At 36.7% G+C, this 13,411-nt stretch overlaps 1 protein-coding gene across 1 annotated transcript; it reads right to left on the minus strand.

Moving 5' to 3' along the window:
- Window positions 1–9,317: 9,317 nt before the first annotated feature.
- med4 (mediator complex subunit 4) lies at window positions 9,318–13,195 on the minus strand. Its single transcript, XM_077216427.1, has 7 exons — window positions 13,065–13,195; window positions 12,695–12,761; window positions 12,216–12,386; window positions 11,478–11,535; window positions 10,675–10,761; window positions 10,392–10,523; window positions 9,318–9,926 (listed from the first exon to the last, which is right to left on the minus strand). The coding sequence occupies exons 1-7, from the start codon at window positions 13,133–13,135 to the stop codon at window positions 9,754–9,756; spliced, it is 759 nt and encodes a 252-aa protein (XP_077072542.1). The 5' UTR covers window positions 13,136–13,195; the 3' UTR covers window positions 9,318–9,753.
- Between the last annotated feature and the right edge of the window lie 216 nt (window positions 13,196–13,411).

Below are 13,411 nucleotides of genomic sequence, written 5' to 3' on the forward strand. Positions count from 1 at the left end.
ATAAGAGCCCTCCAAAATTCATAAATGCGCTGTTTTGGCTTTACATTCAGAAAATCACTAAAAAAAAAATTCTAGTTTACACTGCCCAATTTCACCTCAGATGTAGAGTACACTACCTCACCGTGTCACCTGCACAGTTTCAGGAAAATCGGATGTTGTATTACAAAATAAGAGCCCTCCAAAATTCATAAATGCACTGTTTTGGCTTTACATTCAGAAAATCACTAAAAAAAAATCCTAGTTTACACTGCCCAATTTCACCTCAGATGTAGAGTACACCTTCTCACCGTGTCACCTGCACAGTTTCAGGAAAATCTGATGTTGTATTACAAAATAAGAGCCCTCCAAAGTTCATAAATGCGCTGTTTTGGCTTTACATTCAGAAAATCACTAAAAAAAAAATCCTAGTTTACACTGCCCAATTTCACCTCAGATGGAGAGTACACCACCTCACCGTGACACCTGCACAGTTTCAGGAAAATCTGATGTTGTATTACAAAATAAGAGCCCTCCAAAGTTCATAAATATGCTGTTTTGGCTTTACATTCAGAAAATCACTAAAAAAAAAAATCCTAGTTTACACTGCCCAATTTCACCTCAGATGGAGAGTACACCACCTCACCATGACACCTGCACAGTTTCAGGACATTCTGATGTTGTATTACAAAATAAGAGCCCTCCAAAGTTCATAAATGCGCTGTTTTGGCTTTACATTCAGAAAATCACTAAAAAAAAAATCCTAGTTTACACTGCCCAATTTCACCTCAGATGGAGAGTACACCACCTCACCGTGACACCTGCACAGTTTCAGGAAAATCTGATGTTGTATTACAAAATAAGAGCCCTCCAAAGTTCATAAATATGCTGTTTTGGCTTTACATTCAGAAAATCACTAAAAAAAAATCCTAGTTTACACTGCCCAATTTCACCTCAGATGGAGAGTACACCACCTCACCATGACACCTGCACAGTTTCAGGACATTCTGATGTTGTATTACAAAATAAGAGCCCTCCAAAGTTCAAAAATGCGCTGTTTTGGCTTTACATTCAGAAAATCACTAAAAAAAAAATCCTAGTTTACACTGCCCAATTTCACCTCAGATGGAGAGTACACCACCTCACGGTGACACCTACACAGTTTCAGGACATTCTGATGTTGTATTACAAAATAAGAGCCCTCCAAAATTCATAAATGCGCTGTTTTGGCTTTACATTCAGAAAATCACTAAAAAAAAAATCCTAGTTTACACTGCCTAATTTCACCTCAGATGGAGAGTACACCACCTCACCGTGACACCTGCACAGTTTCAGGACATTCTGATGTTGTATTACAAAATAAGAGCCCTCCAAAGTTCATAAATGCGCTGTTTTGGCTTTACATTCAGAAAATCACTAAAAAAAAAATCCTAGTTTACACTGCCCAATTTCACCTCAGATGGAGAGTACACCACCTCACCGTGTCACCTGCACAGTTTCAGGAGAATCTGATGTTGTATTACAAAATAAGAGCCCTCCAAAGTTAATAAATATGCTGTTTTGGCTTTACATTCAGAAAATCACTAAAAAAAAAATCCTAGTTTACACTGCCCAATTTCACCTCAGATGGAGAGTACACCACCTCACCGTGTCACCTGCACAGTTTCAGGAAAATCTGATGTTGTATTACAAAATAAGAGCCCTCCAAAGTTCATAAATATGCTGTTTTGGCTTTACATTCAGAAAATCACAAAAAAAAAAATACTAGTTTACACTGCCCAATTTCACCTCAGATGGAGAGTACACCACCTCACCATGACACCTGCACAGTTTCAGGACATTCTGATGTTGTATTACAAAATAAGAGCCCTCCAAAATTCATAAATGCGCTGTTTTGGCTTTACATTCAGAAAATCACTAAAAAAAAAATCCTAGTTTACACTGCCTAATTTCACCTCAGATGGAGAGTACACCACCTCACCGTGACACCTGCACAGTTTCAGGACATTCTGATATTGTATTACAAAATAAGAGCCCTCCAAAATTCATAAATGCGCTGTTTTGGCTTTATATTCAGAAAATCACTAAAAAAAAAATCCTAGTTTACACTGCCCAATTTCACCTCAGATGTAGAGTACACCTTCTGACCGTGACACCTGCACAGTTTCAGGACATTCTGATGTTGTATTACAAAATAAGAGCCCTCCAAAGTTCATAAATGCGCTGTTTTGGCTTAATGGCTTTACATTCAGAAAATCACCACAAAAAAAAAAAAAATAGTTTACACTGCCCAATTTCACCTCAGATGGAGAGTACACCACCTCACCGTGTCACCTGCACAGTTTCAGGAAAATCTGATGTTGTATTACAAAATAAGAGCCCTCCAAAGTTCATAAATGCGCTGTTTTGGCTTAATGGCTTTACATTCAGAAAATCACCAAAAAAAAAAAAAAATAGTTTACACTGCCCAATTTCACCTCAGATAGAGAGTACACCACCTGACCGTGTCACCTGCACAGTTTCAGGAAAATCTGATGTTGTATTACAAAATAAGAGCCCTCCAAATTTCATAAATATGCTGTTTTGGCTTTACATTCAGAAAATCACTAAAAAAAAATCCTAGTTTACACTGCCCAATTTCACCTCAGATGGAGAGTACACCACCTCACCGTGTCACCTGCACAGTTTCAGGAAAATCTGATGTTGTATTACAAAATAAGAGCCCTCCAAAGTTCATAAATATGCTGTTTTGGGTGAAATTGGGCAGTGTAAACTAGGAATTTTTTTTTTGTGATTTTCTGAATGTAAAGCCAAAACAGCGCATTTATGAATTTTGGAGGGCTCTTATTTTGTAATAGAACATCAGAATGTCCTGAAACTGTGCAGGTGTCACGGTGAGCTGGTGAACTCTACATCTGAGGTGAAATTAGGCAGTGTAAACTAGGATTTGTTTTTTAGTGATTTTTTTAATGTAAAGCCAAAACAGCGCATTTATGAATTTGGAGGGCTCTTATTTTGTAATACAACATCGGATTTTCCTGAAACTGTGCAGGTGACACGGTGAGGTGCTGTACTCTCCATCTGAGGTGAAATTGGGCAGTGTAAACTAGGATTTTTTTTTTAGTGATTTTCTGAATGTAAAGCCAAAACCGCGCATTTATGAAATTTGGAGGGCTCTTATTTTGTAATACAACATCAGATTTTCCTGAAACTGTGCAGGTGACACGGTGAGAAGGTGTACTCTACATCTGAGGTGAAATTGGGCAGTGTAAACTAGGATTTTTTTTTTTGTGATTTTCTGAATGTAAAGCCAAAACAGCGCATTTATGAATTTTGGAGGGCTCTTATTTTGTAAGACAACATCAGAATGTCCTGAAACTGTGTAGGTGTCACGGTGAGGTGGTGTACTCTCCATCTGAGGTGAAATTGGGCAGTGTAAACTAGGATTTTTTTTTTGTGATTTTCTGAATATAAAGCCAAAACAGCGCATTTATGAATTTTGGAGGGCTCTTATTTTGTAATACAACATCAGAATGTCCTGAAACTGTGCAGGTGACACGGTGAGGTGGTGTACTCTCCATCTGAGGTGAAATTGGGCAGTGTAAACTAGGATTTTTTTTTTAGTGATTTTCTGAATGTAAAGCCAAAACAGCATATTTATGAACTTTGGAGGGATCTTATTTTGTAATACAACATCAGATTTTCCTGAAACTGTGCAGGTGACACGGTGAAAAGGTGTACTCTACATCTGAGGTGAAATTGGGCAGTGTAAACTAGAATTTTTTTTTTAGTGATTTTCTGAATGTAAAGCCAAAACAGCGCATTTATGAATTTTGGAGGGCTCTTATTTTGTAATACAACATCAGAATGTCCTGAAACTGTGCAGGTGTCATGGTGAGGTGGTGTACTCTCCATCTGAGGTGAAATTGGGCAGTGTAAACTAGGATCTTTTTTTTAGTGATTTTCTGAATGTAAAGCCAAAACAGCGCATTTATGAACTTTGGAGGGCTCTTATTTTGTAATACAACATCAGAATGTCCTGAAACTGTGCAGGTGTCATGGTGAGGTGGTGTACTCTCCATCTGAGGTGAAATTGGGCAGTGTAAACTAGGATTTTTTTTTTTAGTGATTTTCTGAATGTAAAGCCAAAACAGCGCATTTATGAACTTTGGAGGGCTCTTATTTTGTAATACAACATCAGATTTTCCTGAAACTGTGCAGGTGACACGGTGAGAAGGTGTACTCTACATCTGAGGTGAAATTGGGCAGTGTAAACAAGAATTTTTTTTTTAGTGATTTTCTGAATGTAAAGCCAAAACAGCGCATTTATGAATTTTGGAGGGCTCTTATTTTGTAATACAACATCAGATTTTCCTGAAACTGTGCGGGTGACACGGTGAGGTGGTGTACTCTCCATCTGAGGTGAAATTGGGCAGTGTAAACTAGGATTTTTTTTTTAATGATTTTCTGAATGTATAGACACAACAGTATATTACTATTTTAGGATGGATAGATGGATGGATGGATGGATGGATGGATCGATAGATAGATAGATAGATAGATAGATAGATAGATAGATAGATAGATAGATAGATAGATAGACAGACAGACAGACAGACAGACAGATAGATAGATAGATAGATAGATAGGCAGGATAGATAGATAGATAGATAGATAGATAGATAGATAGATAGATAGATAGACAGACAGACAGACAGACAGATAGATAGATAGATAGATAGATAAATAGACATAGATAGATAGATAGACAGACAGACAGACAGAACAACAGACAGACAGATGATAGATAGACAGATAGAGAGACAGATGATAGACAGACAGATGATAGACAGATCGAGAGAGAGAGAGAGAGAGAGAGAGAGAGAGAGAGAGAGAGAGAGAGAGAGAGAGAGAGAGAGAGAGAGAGAGAGAGAGAGAAAAGAAAGAAAGAATAAATTAATGTGAAATAGCCTTCGCCGGAAGATCAATTGTTTTCAATCCAGATGACGGTCTGACAGTCTTACCGTGATAGCCAGTGTATACGCGCACCACGAAATATAGGGGCGGCTAGTTTGACCGCTCATTTCGAGGTGGCGGCTGGCTTTACCGCAGTAGAGCAGCAGTCATTCTATTCTACATCACTTACCGATCAAAAAAGGCTTTGCGGGACAAAAATTTGCTTTGCCAACCGCCAAAAAAAATTCAATGCAGGAAAACCCCTGTTATGTCGAAATAAGGAGATGTTAGATTGGAATAACGACTTAATATCTCGAAATAACAAGATAAGTTTTCTTTTTTCTTCACCATGCGGCTTCCATAGAATACAGCCTGAATATAATTGATTCCAGACATTATGTTTGGGGGTGCTATCGGGGTGCTTTGGTCTTTCTTGGGGGTGCTGAAGCACCTGCCAGCCCCTCCCTAGCGCCGCCCATGGATTTAAATAAAGAAGCGGCGCTCCTCACGCATGCAGAGAACGGACACTGCGCTAGTAACACACACACACACACACACACACACACACACACACACACACAGGTCTTTTAACTTAAGGTTAGTAATAAGGTAGTCTAATATTTTTCTCAATAACAATTTACTGACAAAGTAGGCCTAGGGTAGATTTAAATAAAGAAGCGGCGCGCCTCACGCATGCAGGGCATATGCTCCGAGAACGGACACTAGTGATATAAAACACACACACACACACACACACGTCTTTTAACTTAAGCAATATTTTTAATGAGGTAGTCTTATAATATTTTTCTCACTGACAAAGTAGGGTAGATTTAAATAAATAAAAACGAAATTTAAATAAATAAAAACGAAATTTAAATATAGAAAAATGAAATTTAAATAAAGAAAAACGAAACATAAACGTGACGTCCCAGTGAAATCTCAAAGTCTCCTATATTTATCTGTAGATTAATTTAGATTGATAAGGGTAAAAAGGATAATACATTTTGTTTCTATTATTCTATGTTCCACAATGTCGAACGCAGCTTAACCCAAAATTCAAGCTCATGCATGCACTTCTGTCCATACATACTCCGCTTTTCTGCGCTCTAGTCAGATAATACTCCCGTTGCAGGAACACATTTAGTAGTCCAAGAAGAAGCAACTATATTTGTTAAGTAGATATAACGAAGTTATATGTTAAGTATTATATTTCACCAGATTTTATAGTGTAAAACATATTCAAGCGCGAATGAGAAACGTTTCGAGGGGGATGCCAGGTGTGCAAAAAAAAAAGAAAGAATATTCGAATGTCACACTTTCAAATCGAATACCAACACACCGAACGAATATTCGAATATCCGGGTCCAGCCCTAGTAAGTATTATGCTACATACAACAATTCTAAAACAATGCATTGACTTTTACTTTTGATACTTAAGTAAACACAGTAAAATAGGCAGTGTCAAATTAACACTTAAAGTGTTAATTTTAACACTACTCTGGATCATATATGGTCCCACTCTATCTAGAGTAAAAAGTACACTGTTTGTAGTGTTGATTTTACGGTGTTAAAAAAGCACCGTGCAAAAAAATTAGTGTAAAGTGTTACGCTTTCTATTGTTGAAATAGTTTTACTCTATGGTGATTAACACCATAGTGTTGTTTTAATTCATTTTTTATTACTCTGAAAGTGTTAATAAAGTGTTCTTTGACAGATGTAAAATTATAAAAAAATTATTTAACAAATGGCTAAAGTCACATTAATGAGGAGTTGCGCATAAATTTAAAACTTCTTAAAACACACAAATTCATCAATTTCATAGATTTAAGAACAGATCTGAACAAGATTGCAATAAGGTACAACAAACCAAAAGAAATTATCAGACCCATATGACATTGTAAATCGAAAGGTTTGTAATAAGTGAGTTCATTGACATTGAAGACTTTCAGAGAATCACTGGGTCTTGGATCAATTCTGTAGGCATACAGATGTTCATCAAAATAAACAGTTTTAAGTTGCGATGCCACCAGTAACACACATTTGTTTCTAACAACAATATCTTTGATTTTATAAAACACTGGCAAATACTTTTAAAAACAAGTAGCCTACTTCTGTACTTTTACTTAAGAAAAAATTGGTCTTTACAACTTTTACTTGTAACGGAGTAATATTTGACCAGTAGTATCTGTAGGCTACTTTCAAGTAAGGAAGTTGCTTTGTCCACCTCTGATTTTAAGGGTAGTAAATAGTGAATGTGAGTGTGATGTGAGCATTGTTTATGGTTTGTTGAACAATTTTTTGCACATTTGATCCTGCGAGAAAATATTTTTGTGACCTTACAGTTGAGCAAAGTTTATAGACAAGAGATGTGGCTGCAGCGCTCTGTGATTGTAAAATCTGTGAGCTGAAGCAACACAGACGAACACCTCATCTGTCTGTTAATAGTTCACCTCTAAGAGCCTTAATATTTTTTTCTCTTCTTTTGTCCTTCCCTACTCAGCCCACAGCCTGCCAAGAGCATGGATTGGAGAAAAAGCTAAAAGAAGAAACACATAAAGATGCACAAGGGGTTGTTCCCTTTTGTGAAGGTAAATTTGGCATAGAAGGAAAATAATAAATTATTGTGTGATTCACTAGTAAGTCATTATTATTTACAAGCAGGAACATCTCTAAAGTGTCCTGACACATTCGCTCACCTATTGGTTGACATTAGTAGGCTACAAATTAACATAGTGTTACAAATAGTCATGTACTGACTCATCCAGGGTTGTGACGAGTCGCATGACTTGGACTCGAGTCCCAAATTTGATGACTTGTGACTCGACTTGACATAATTATAGATGACTTGCGACTCGACTTAGACAACATGACTCGCGACTTGACTCGGACTTGAGCCCTGTGACTTGGAAAGACCTTACCTAGGCTACCTTCTAAAACAACAGGTCAGAGTTGTAATCACTGTAGTATAGCACTGTATCATTGAATTCAAATTCAGCAGAGCTTGTCAGTTGTCATTAATCACACGTTCAGACAGTTTTCAACCAAATAATGTTTTTTGTTGTTGTTGTTGTTTTAGCCATTTAAACACACAAGTACTAGCGAACCATTTCAATTTGAGGGGGGAAAACACACTGATGTCAAGTAAGCGTAAATAATAACCTTTCAAATATAATTTTGAGACATGTTCCCATTACTTGAATTGACCCAGTCTGTGCTTTTATACCAGATCTGAACTAAACATCTAGGATAGTTGATACTTTTAACTTCTCTGAATCTGCCATTGATTAACCACTATCGCTATGAACAATTATTTTATTTTTAATAAATTGTCATAGATGATTTTGGCCCATCTCTACATTTGTTTGGACTAGTGTCAGTCATTTATCCACATTATATAAATGATAAACACTTAAATGAAATGTAATTGGTATGTTATGATAACACAAGTTCAGCTGGTTGTCAGGTGAATTAATTGCACCATCTGGTGGCCAATGTTCAACCAGCCGAACTTGCACCTGGCTGAGCACGACCAGAAATATCTTCATAATATTGACTGAAGACAAAGAAAGAATTCAGTGCTCAGAATGGCACACGGACTGTTAAACCCAATCACCGTGTGCAATATAATAAGGCAGCAAACTGATTTTAGAGCTAAAAATAGAAACTAATTCAGAAGTTTAGATCTACTTTTAAAGAGAGAGAAAATGTGCATAATAAATTAGATAAGGCACATTCTGAGCCCCATTTTCCCTAGTCTCAGGACAGCTTAAAGAAATAAACAATATTCAGTATGCAAATAACTATAATTGAAATTTTGACGGTTTGACTTAAATTTTCAGTGCCAATAGGAGCATTTTTAAACTCGCCTAAACTAAAAATAGATACCCAAGGCCAAAAAATGATCATAGTTTTAATAGTTCAGGCTCATATAATTCATATGCAGTTTTGAACACACCCTAACCAGAATGCTAGGAGAATACTGTTTTGCCTTGCGAGCAATGTAATACATTTAAGCTGACAGTCTGAGCAACGATAATGCACAGAGCAGGAACAAATATACATACATACATATATATATATATACACACACACACATATATATATATATATATACACACACACATATATACATATACACATATATATACACATACACACATATATACATATACACATATATATACACATACACACATATATATATACACACACACACACACACACACACACACAGGATAATTGGATTGGACCTAAAAAGTAATTTAAATTAGACACATTCATATATTACTTTACCTCAGCTCCAGAGAGGAAACAGCCCATTCATAAAGTACACTGCCCTTCTGTATACACAAAATAGACTATGTAAAAACTAAAAAAACAATCTTAAAAAAAACAACTTTTATTTACAGAGTCTGAAAGTTCAGAGGTATTTACAATGCTATTTATATTCCAACTGTAAACCAGAAATGAACGCTTCACTAATTACAACTATGCAAAATGCAAATGAGTCTGTCATGCTGCACACAATGAAAACAACGCACTGTTGACATTTGAGGCCAGAGGAATGAAATTATGCAAACAAATGACTGTAGGCATCTGGAGAATGAAAAAACAAACAAATTGGTAAAACATATCCAGCTGTACGAGGCTTTGCTTAATAGAGGACCTGTGAAGGTTTGGTCCTCTTCAAGGCATTATATGTTGCCATCCAGATCTCCACAATCACAGACAAATTGATGTAGACAACATACTTTCATATGCTGTTCAAGTGGACAAACTCATGTTACTGTGGACACATCACATACACGCGTACACACACACTCAGTCTGAGTCACTGCTGCTGCTGGAGGAATCTGTTGACATGGCCTCAACATCATCTTCATTTTCTTTGTTATGACCAGGTGGCTCCAGGCCAAAATCGTTGCCATGGTGAGGAGGCAGAATCCCCATGGAAACATCAGTGGACTGCCAAGGATACTGTGGGGTAAGTACATCTAAAAGCAAAAAAAAGTACATAATCACAAACACATAATATTTATATAGCCCCTTTCACACAGAGCGTTGATCCCAGAAAATTGCCATTGAATCGCTAGAGTGGCTTCTGTATGAACTCAAACACGTCCCGGGATTGATCCCGAGATGGGGACCTAGTGACATCGCTGGAATCAGTCCCGGAACGCGGCCTGTGTGAACAAAAGACAGGACTAATGCCGTGAGGGATGTGTCGTAGTGATGACGCATGTGTTTGTCATCCTGTTATCACATGTCTTTACGGGATGTGTGTGAACACATGCACAGGTTCCAGAAAATCACTGGCAGTGTGAATGAACCAAAATCAAAAGATACCGCAACACATAATCCGGAATCTCTGTGCGAAAGGGACTTATGATAAAGACAACTAAGAAGAGAAGAGAGCATGGACAGACGAATCAAACATCTGAACAGAAGAGTTAACCTGCCTGGTAACCTCCCAGCAGCCAATGCATCTCCAGGCAGGTGTCCGTTCACTCCATTGGTGGACATGTTGCTGATGTTACCCAACATTCCACTGCGCATCTCCAGATCAGTGGGGTACGGCCTGCGGGGGTCACCTACACACACATCATATGAGCTTACAGATACAATCAGACATAAGCCAATCAAGTCATCAAAAAAGTTTGAGAATAAATCAAGTCAGATAGGAATGACAGGAAAGACAGGAATGGAAGAACATGATGCAGAAGGAAGTAGTAGTCCTTTTACCAGGAACCCAGTTCAGAGGAGCACACACTGCATTACTGGCACTGATCCTGTGAGCGTACTTGATGATCTCCTCTGAAGAGATACTCCCTAGTCAAAACAAACAGAACCACCAAAAAAGAAGAAACACTGAGGAAATTCGATTGTAAACTGAAATAGTAAATATGTATATTTGTGTGTATAAATATGTATATGTAGATACTGTGGTATATCGAGTAAATATCAACTAAATCAAAAAACTACAATTACTTGCATTTCAGTCTTATGACCATCAGTTCTACTGATAACAAACACATCCACTGGAATGTAAGTCACATTTTATATTATCTGAAACATGCTACAACTTGAATTCTAAAGCAACTTATATAACGCAATTAATGTCAAGCAAACAAATCATGTGCAAAGCACCCAAAATTTGATTTGTGCTAAATAAGAGGTACATGGGCCCTAGTTTATTTGTATAGCACATTTCCTAAAGTCAGTAGTTTCAGTTTCACTTTGAATAAATTTGTTTAAGCTTGCTTTATATAATAAATGTTGCTTAGAATGAATGGCACTATAGTTTATGTTGTTTTATTCTTATATTTTTCCTTCCTGTTCCGTTCTAAATACAATCAAATTTAAAGGATTTGTTGTGGAGTCAGGGGAACTAATAAAAAACATATTTATGTTTGTAAATGTTTTGTTTTATTATTACGGAGTGTAATAAAATGTGACTTACACACCAATGCGACTTCTGTTTTTTTCTCTCTCAACAATGCAATTTATTTTGACCCAGTGCAACTTATTTTGTGTAACAACAATACCTTTTCTGGCCTTTTCAATAGACTTCAGTTTCTCTTTGGCTTGATAGACAGCAGTGGCCTGATGATAAATGAAAAACAATTATTATCTCGGATTCATAAATATTGTGTCAAACACATTTTATATATTGGATGGGTCAAGATTGGATGGGTTGCACTTTATTTTAAGTTGTCTTTGATACGGTGTAAATACACAAACAAGTAATATTACAACTTGTTTATAATATTATATTATTAAGTATAATATTAATTAACAACATGTACTGATTATAGGGTAAGTTTCTTGTAATTAAGTGTACTTTACTGTCATTTCTATTAGTTCGTACACATAAGATGTATAACCAGCATACTTAAAAATGTTCAAGAATGTGAGTTTAATCAAAATGCATTGGTAATTTTCTGTCAAATGACCAATGATTTTTGTGAGTGCCTCAAATCAAATGCACAACACAGAAAGCATTGGTTAGAGCTGGAAATTAAAGATATTTCAGTTGTAAAAAAGAAATCATAAAATATATATATTTTAACAATATTGCAATGCAATGCAATGCAAAGCATATATATATATATATATATATATATATATATATATATATAATATATATATATATATATATATATATTTTTTTTTTTTTTTTTTTTTTTAAGTTCACAAAGTGATAAATTATTTTGGTTTGCATAATGCTGCTGCAACAATTGAATGTTACTGAAAAGAAATGTGCATTGATTCATGTCAGTCACCAGTATGTGCTCGGCCTCTTTGAGTTGTTTCTGGAGCTGCTGGATATCACTGTCTCTCTTCTCGACTTCCTTCTCCAGCGTCTGCATCTCCTGGTGAACTCTGCCCTGCTCCATCGCCGTCTGCATCAGCTCCTGGAACTCTTTATCTCTCTGCACTAACAGCTCCAATATCTGTTAACAATCAGCAGCATACAGTCACTGCCATCTAATAGTCAAGCAAGCATATATAGTAATTCCTCATTTTAATACTGAATCTAATTAAGTGTTTTAGCAAATGTAATTTAATTTCAGTTACTTTAAAGCATGTCATTGCATGACTTTTCATCAGAACTTTAAAACCTGTAAATATCAGTGAATTTACTTCAACTTAAGATTTCAGTGTTGTCTCAGTCACTTACCGTGTGTGTGTGTGTGTGTGTGTGTGTGTGTGTGTGTGTGTGTGTGTGTGTGTGTGTGTGTGTGTAAACAGTGTCTCTCACCTGTGTGTCCTCTCCAGGCTGGGGCATTTTCTGTGACCTGGACAGTGCTAGCATCTCTATCAGCTCTCTACAACAGAAACAAGAAAATAAAAGAACAAAAGAGGGGCCCCCGTGTGTGAACAGTAGTAGTGTATAATAAGTGTATTATTAGGTGTAAAAACGGCAGTCTGGGGGGGCAAGAGAGATTGGGACTTTATTTATTCAAGTATTAACTAACGTTCATCCAGCTGTTAGCAGAAATCACTGGAAATCTCATGAATGAACGAACTAGCAGTTTATTATCATTCTGCTTTGTGCCAGCTAAAATAAATAAAAAACACACACAAATGGTTATTCTTCATCTCAATGTGCAAAATATATGACGACAAACCTGGATAAAACTTCAATATCATCCAGAGTGGATAAAAGTTTTTCTTTCGTGGGCTTCTCTGCCGCCGCCATGACTGTTCTGGTTTCTGCTCACTTGCGCATGCGTGAAAAATGAAAAGCAAACGCATAGTGTCAAACAGTGACGCCTGTTGGCAGTAGGACCAAAATGTGCAATCGTCGTCAACAAAATATTATCTGTAGAGTTCACATAAACAGTTCTTTTCAAACTGCGGGGTAAGTTAACACTAACAGAGTTAAAAGAACATAACCCCGGTTACAAGTATGCTGGTATAACAGTAATTTATAGATGGCGCTGGTTACGTGTTACTCAGCACTGGTGAAGAATAG

The sequence above is a fragment of the Siphateles boraxobius genome, unplaced genomic scaffold (assembly GCF_051911475.1).
Source record: "Siphateles boraxobius isolate OS27281-9 unplaced genomic scaffold, OSU_SipBor_1 7, whole genome shotgun sequence".
Taxonomy (NCBI): Eukaryota; Metazoa; Chordata; class Actinopteri; order Cypriniformes; family Leuciscidae; genus Siphateles; species Siphateles boraxobius.